Raw genomic sequence first — 8138 nt, 5'->3', positions numbered from 1 at the left:
ATAATAATAATCCTTTCTATTATAGGCACAAGGCCTGAAATTTGCAGGGAGAAGGCAAGTCAATTACATCAGCTTCTGTACTAAACTGGTACTTATTTCATCGACCACGAGAGGATAAACGCAAAGATGACTTCAGTGGAATTTGAACTCAGAATGTTAGATGGATGAAATGTCACTACGTATCTTATCTGGCATGCTCATGATTCTGTCTGCTCGTTACCTTAATAATCCTTTCCACTACAGGCACAAGGCCTGCAATTTGATGGGAGGGGGTAAGTTGGTTACATCAACCCCAGTGCTCAATTAGTACTTATTTCATTAATCCCGAAAGGACTACAGGCAAAGTTGACCTCAGCAGAATTTGAACTCAGAATGTAAAGACAGACGAAATACCACTAGCCCGGCCCCGGCATGCTAACAATTCTGCCAGCTCATCGCTTTCCGCCACCCCGAAAGAATGAAATGCAAAATTGATTTCGGCAGAACTTGAACTCAAAACATAATGAACAGGAACAAATACTACAAGGCATTTTGTCTAATACTCTCCCTATTCTGCCAGCTTGCCACTTTAAACAATGTTTTCCAATTCAGGCACAAGGCCAGCAATTTTAGGGAAGGGGATTAGTCAACACCATCAACCCCCAAAATACTTGACTGGTACTTTATTTTACCGAAAAGATGAAAGGCAAAGTCAACCTAGGTACAAAGGCCTGAAATTTTGGAATGAGGAACTAGTCAATTAGATCAACTGGTACTTGTTTCACTGACCCCCATAAGGATGAACAGCACAGTTGATCACAGCAGAATTTGAACTCAGGATGTAAAGAACTAGAAAAAAGGCTGCTAAGCCTTTTGTTTGACATGCGAACAATTCTGCAAGCTTATCAATAATAATAATGCTTTCTACTATAGGCACAAGGCCTGAAATTTTTGGGGGAAGCGACTAGTCAATTACATCAACCCCAGTATTTCACTGGTACTTAATTTATCGACCCCAAACGGACGAAAGACAAAGCTGACCCTGGCGGAATTTGAACTCAGGACGTGAAGACGGATGAAATGCCGCTAAGCATTTTATCCAGTGGGCTAAGGATTCTGCTAGCTTGCCACCTCAATAATGATAATTAATTCTGGTTTTATTGGCCACAAGGGCTAATATAAATTAAAAACATGTAAGGACAAAGACAGGATGAAGGTTACAAAGGATTTTGTCCGAAAAGAAGAAAACGTTTGTGTAAACAGAGGAAAAACAGAGAAAGATATAACAAATAAAACTCCCAATATGGGCGGGGGGCGCTTCGAAAGGTTACACGGGGAAAAACCCATAAAAGCCACGGGAGCCTGGTCAGAAAAATAAGAAAGGGGTGTAGAGCCCTTTCTCCTTTTACATTACCTTTTTCTACAGGTGTATTCTCAGAATTGGTCCGTGCATACTGGCCATTCTTCCAACAGTCACCCATCTTTCAACAAATTTGCTATGAGACAGCACTTCCCTTTCTACTCTCATCTTCCTTTTTTAAGTGGAACTTGAAAAAGTTGATGAGGCCTTGGCCAAAGAGGAAATGTCGGAATAATAATAATAATGATAATAATAATAATAATAATTTAGAACAGAAAATATGAAGAGATGAAAATAAAATAATGTAAGACAATCTGGTACTCTTCAAAGGCACAAGAGAGAGAACAACAATTAGTTACATTGGCACAAAGTCATACATTTTAAAGGAGAAGTGTAGTCGAAAATATTGACCAAGCACATGATCGATATTTTATTTTATTGACCCTACCACACAAAAAAGTTGAATGCTGACAATAATATTAATAATAATAATAATAATGTGTTTTTTTTACATTGGCACAAGGGAAAATAGCAGAATTCCACTTTAAGCATGCCACATAACATCTTGTAACTTTTTTTAATTTTTTAGAATTTTTGCAAATTTGTATTCTACACACAGGAATTTACACAACTGGAATAAAAATTTTATTTTATTTTACAAATTTTTATTTTTTTTAATTTTTAGAATTTATTTTTAAATCAAAGTTTCAAATACAGTTAGTCCAAATTTTTGGCTTGACTCCCATTAGATGTCTTTATGAGGAGAAAGATATTGAAAAACATCAATACATCAGACTAACAACAACAAAAAAACAGGAGAGTATGAGGTGGTCATGTGATGTGCTAAAATTAACAGCTAAATAGCCCTTAAATCATGCAGCAAAATTTTTTTTTTTTTTTTTTTGCATAATCATATGAATTCTCATGTGTAGAATACAAAGTCATAAAAATTTTCTGAAAATTGCAAAAATTAAAAAAGTTATGAGGAGTTATATAGCATGCTTAAAACAGAATTCCACCAGGAAAATGGATGCTGTGGCAATTACAAAGGCAAATTATAAAAATGGTAGGAGGTGCTTACATGGAATCATATAAGAGAAAATAAGCCATTATTTGTCATGTCTATTTTCTCATATGCAGTTCCATGTAACTCATCACTGGTTTTTGTAATTTGAACTTTTGATGTCCCCCTCATCCAATCATAATGATTGTTTTATCTTTTTACATTGGCACAAGGCCTCAATTGTAAGCACCAGTACTTGACTAGTATTTGTTTGTTCGCCATCAGAGTGATTTGAACTCAAAACATAAAAGGGATTGTGATGGAAAGCTGCAGGCATTTTATCTGATGTTATACTGATTCTGTCACTCACTGCATTCTTCGTAAAAACTATTTCTCTGCATAGACACAAGGCCTGAAATTTAGATGGGGGAAGAGGATAGATAATGAAATCAACCCCAGAACTTGACTACAACTTGAAAAGATGAAATGCTAAGTTAACTATGGTAGAATTTGAACCCAGACTGCAAAGATCAAAAATACAAATACCACAAGGAATTTTATCCAAAGTTCTAACAATGCTGATAATTCACCAAAATAATTCTTTCTACCTGAAATAATAATAATAGTAACAATCCTTTCTACTATAGGCACAAGGCCTGGATTGTGGGGAGGGGCACAGTCAATCACATCGACCCCAGTAATTGACTGGTACTTACTTTATCGACCCTGAAAGGATGAAAGTCAAAATGACCTCAGTGGAATTTGAACTCAGAACATAAAGCTCACTGCCTTAATAATAATAATAATAATAATAATAATAATAATAATAATCCTTTCTACTAAAGGCACAAGGCCTGAAATTTGGTGAGAGGTGGTTAATCAATCACATGGACCTCAGTACTTGACTGGTACTTAATTCATTGACCCCCAAAAGGATGAAAGGCAGAGTCAACCCTGGCAGAATTTGAACTCAGAACACAAAGATGGACGAAATGCCACTAAACATTTTGCTTGGAATCCTAACGATTTTGCCAGCTCACTGCCTCAATAATAATAATAATAATAATAATAATAATAACAATAATGGTTTAAATTTTTGGCACAGGGCCAGCAATTTCAGGGTAGGAGTTAAGTCGATTACATCGACCCCAGTGCTCAAATGGTACTTATTTTATCGACCCCCACCCAAAGGGATAAAAGGTAAAGTTGACCTTGGTGGTACTTGAACTCAAAATGGAAACACCCAAAAGAAATGCTCCTAAGCATTTTGACAGACATGCTAATGATTCTTCCAATTATTTCTACAAAGGGCACAAGGCCTGAAATTTTTGTTGGGATGGGGTCTAGTCCATTACATCAACCCCCAGTATTTAGTTGGTACTTTATTTTATTGACTCTGAAAAGATGAACAGCTAAGTTGACCATGGTGGTATATGAACATAGAGCATAAAAACCCCAAAAGAAATGCCATTTAGCATTTTACCCAACATGCTAATGAATCTGAAAGCTCACGGCCTTTTGCCACCTAAAAATAATTAACAACAGAAGTTGTGACAATTTCACATTATATAAATTTTCTTATTTTTATTATGATGCATAAATTCATAGCTCTTCATAACACTGTTTATGTTAATGAGTCTAGGACATTTACCCCCATGGACAATAACCCACCCATCCAAGGACAACAGATGATGATTTAAAACTTCTTAATATACTAGAGAGGGGGTAATTAACCAAGGGGGTAGTTGTCGTCGGGGGGGTACTGTCCTATGGGGGAGGGTAGTTGTCCTCGGGGTGTAATTGTCCCCGATACGATGTTAAAACCCTTTCATTACTGTATCTATTTTGAGATGCTCTGTGTTTCTTTCAATTGATTTTAAATATAACAAAGAATTTAGTAGAATAACTTAGTTATCATTCAGCTAGTGTTAGGAACCTAAATTGTGACTAAGATTTGGTGGAAGATTTTAATTCAAAACTTATGAAAACAAGACATTTTTACCGCAGAGCCAGAGCTGGTTTCAGCCGGATTGGTAACAAAAGGGTTAAAAGAGTCTTTTGGGCCTTTTTTGATTTTTTTTTTTTTATCATAGTGAGCTAGAAAATGGATTGAGGTCATTGATAGCTTAAAGTGTTGTAACAATATAATATTAAGCACAACTCAGCAGACATACTGGAAGTGTAAGACAATAAGAGTCATTTCTCGTAGAAAGCGCAACATTCGGTGGGGGGGGGGGAACACACATATCTTAACGAGCAGAATAATATTATAAATAATAATTGTTTCTAATTTAGGGGCAAGGCCAGCAGTTTTGAGAAGTGGGGAGGGGACTAGCTAGTCGATACCACTGACCCTCAGTTCTTCAATGGGACTTTATCGTATCAAGCCTGGGAGGCTGAAAGGCAAAGTTGACCGTGACAGGATTTGAACATTATAAATAATTATAATAATAATAATAATAATAATACAGATTTCTAGTACAGACATGCAGCCAGAAATTAGGGGATGGTGGGGGTGGGGGTGGAGAATAGTTAATCATACGAACCCTAGTACTTGACAGGTGCTTATTCTATTGCCACTTAGAAGGATGGAAAGCAAAGTTGACCTCAGCAGGATTTGAACACAGAATGTAAAGAACAGGATCAAACACCAAAAGGTATTTTGTTTAACTCTGTCCTCCTTCCCTTAATAATAATAGCTTCTGATATAGGTACAAGGCCAGTAATTCCAAAGGGAGGGATAAGCTGATACCACCAACCACCCCCTCCTCCAGTACTTGACTGGTATATTATTTTATCAACCCCAGAGAGATGAAAGGCAAAGTTGACCTTGGTGGGTTTTGAAATCAGAACATAAAGAACCAGAAGTAAAACTGTGAAGCATTGCTTCTAATGCTCTAGTGATTCTGCCGATCCACCATTCTTAATAATAAATATAATTATAATCATAATCATAATGATGATGATTTCAAATTTTGGCACAAGGCCAGCAATTTCAGGAGAGGGGGCAAGTCCATTACATCGACCCCCAGTACTCAGCTGGTACTTATTTTATCGACCCCGAAAGGATGAAAGGCAAAGTCAGCCTTGGCGGAACTTGAACTCAGAACATAAACACAGATGAAATGCTGCTAAGCATTTTGCTCGGCATGCTAACAATTCTGCCAGCTTGTTGCTTTGAATGATGATATTAATAATAATAGTAGTGATATTAACAAAAATGGTGATGGTGATGGTGATGATGATGATGATGTGTGCTAAGACGGTCGCAATAGCTTTAAAGCACCAGCTGGTGAGAATGCTCTATAGTCTTTGAGGAAAAAATTTTAAACAAAAGTTTATTTTTCAAAAGTTAGTTATTAACAACTAATATCGAACTTTTATACATGTAGGTGTGTGCGTGCAGGTGCACACATACACATGTGTGTGTGTGTACAACCATGTGGAAGTGTATGCATGTGTGTAGGTATTTGCATGTGTCTGCATTTAGTTTTGAATTTTTCTTTCTTTTTTTTTTTTCAGCACAGCCAAAGAGTTCATCAAGTTGAACTTTCAATGTCCAACATTAAGGTCCATTCTCCATTTTATTTCTTGGCCAAAGCAACTCCAAGACCAACCAGACTTCCAATAGTTAGTACGGCACCGCCAATTATAGCCATTCCCATCAGGCCTTCTGTTAACAGAAAGAAGATTAAAAGGAAAATATGAGTCAATGTCCACTGACAAGGCTGCAAAAGCAATGAAAATTTTGGAAGAAAAAATATAAATAATAAATGAGTGGAAATCAAACCAGTGTGTGTGTTAGATAATAAGTCATTAACACATTATGACTCCTCGGACAAAACATAATAAGGCAAAACATTCATGTGAAAAGGGACATCATCATCATCATCATTTAACGTCCGCTTTCCATGCTACCATGGGTTGGACGATTTGACTGAGGACTGGTGAAATCAGATGGCTACACCAGGCTCCAATCTGATCTGGTAGAGTTTCTACAGCTGGATGCCCTTCCTAACACCAACCACTCCGAGAGTGTAGTGGGTGCTTTTACGTGCCACCGGCACGAAGGCCACACAAAAGTAATAATAATATAATAAAATAAGAAGCAAAATAAAACAAACCTCGGGTTAATTTCTTCTTGATAAACTGCTCCATGCTAATTGCTTGGCGATTATCAGGCTGAAGATTCAAAACCATCTTTATGTATTGTAGCGCATGTTCATATTCCTGTAAGAAACAAACACACAGAGAAAAGGTTTAACCCTCCAGTATTTGAACCGGTTGTATTACGCCAAATTATTCTACCTGCTTTCTATGCTCAAATCGTCCAGATCCAGACTCTCACACCAACCCTACAATATCATTCTGAAAATGAACAATCACATTACTGAAATCTCAGAGCTAAGAGATAATGCATGGTTACTTCAAAATAATGTGAATAAATAAGGATTACATTTGACAGAGTAATCTGTGTGTTAAAGGGTTAATAGAGAGTTGTTACACTGGGGTCAATGACTTCTATTCAGAAAGACATCAAAGTGAAAGCATGGTAGTATGGTTAAGAAGCTGACTTTGCAACAATGTAGGTTACAGGTTCAGTCCCACTGCATAAGCCCCAGGCTGATTAATGCATTGTGAGTGAATTTGACAGATAGAAACTGTGTGAAAACTCACCATGTGTATACATACAGACACACACACACACATATTTATATTTATAGGACTTTCGAGCGAGATTGTTGCCAGTGCCCCTGGACTGGCTCCTGTGCAGGTGGCACATAAAATACACCATTTTGAGCGCGGCCGTTGCCAGTACCGCTTGACTGGCCTTCGTGCCGGTGGCACGTAAAAGCACCCACTACACTCTCAGAGTGGTTGGCGTTAGGAAGGGCATCCAGCTGTAGAAACTCTGCCAAATCAGATTGGAGCCTGGTGTAGCCATCTGGTTTCACCAGTTCTCAGTCAAATCGTCCAACCCATGGTAGCATGGAAAGCGGACATTAAACGATGATGATGATGATGATGATGATGATGATACGTGTGTGTGTGTGTGTGTGCTTGTCCCTAATACTACTTAACAAGCAGTGTTGGGTTCCTTACATCCCCTTAGCTTAGCAGTTTGGTGAGACAGATCGATAGGCTATGCACCAGACACACACATCTGCATGGAACCAATCAAGAAGGGCATTCAGCCATGTAAAAAAAAAAAACAATGCAAATCATTGAGAAATATTGTTCTGAGGCTTAAGGTAAGTATGGGAGGCAACTTACAATATGCTTCAGTCTCATTAAGCCTCCTCAGAGAAGTGTGGACTCCACCATGTTTATCCAAGCAATGGTGAGAGAATCACTAAGAGAATGTACAATAGTTATACACTGATAGGAAATAATCAGTGAATAAATTACTCTTACGATAAGATTTCCAATAACTTACTTTCAACTTGGTAAAGCCCACGGCAAGATAATAGAGGTAGTCTCGGCGAGATTGATCATCATTAGTTTTCTGTAGAATATCTGGAAAGCAGAAATGAAAAATACTTTTAGACAGAACATTCTGGTATAAACCAGTTTTCATTTTATTGGTGGGAGGAAGCAGTTTACATCCTATTTGCACGTGCAGTGTTTATTTATAGATAAAAACAAGAGAGATGGAATTGATAATAGTTAACAGAATATGACAAACAGATACAGTAAACTACACACCAGTGTTCGAATCCAAAGTCATTACGGTTTTGGTACATTTTAATTGTGCCTTATATATATATATATATATATATATATATATATATATAT

The 8138-nt window shown here is 37.2% G+C and overlaps 1 protein-coding gene across 2 annotated transcripts in view; it reads right to left on the bottom strand.

Annotated features, from left to right (window-relative positions):
- Positions 1-1731: 1731 nt before the first annotated feature.
- The window catches only part of LOC106875394 (mitochondrial fission 1 protein), a 17330-nt gene continuing 10923 nt past the window's right edge, over positions 1732-8138 (bottom strand). For both annotated transcript variants that reach the window (XM_014923503.2, XM_052974772.1), the window contains 3 exons: positions 7780-7859; positions 6467-6572; positions 1732-6015 (listed from right to left, as the gene is read on the bottom strand). In XM_014923503.2, the coding sequence (XP_014778989.1) occupies positions 5927-6015; positions 6467-6572; positions 7780-7859 (275 nt within the window). In that variant the 3' untranslated portion in view covers positions 1732-5926. The remainder of the gene's footprint in view (positions 6016-6466; positions 6573-7779; positions 7860-8138) is intronic.

Source organism: Octopus bimaculoides, chromosome 19 (assembly GCF_001194135.2).
Source record: "Octopus bimaculoides isolate UCB-OBI-ISO-001 chromosome 19, ASM119413v2, whole genome shotgun sequence".
Lineage (NCBI taxonomy): Eukaryota > Metazoa > Mollusca > Cephalopoda > Octopoda > Octopodidae > Octopus > Octopus bimaculoides.
Note: the sequence above shows the minus strand (reverse complement) of the source record. Positions and strands in the feature narration are given on the sequence as shown.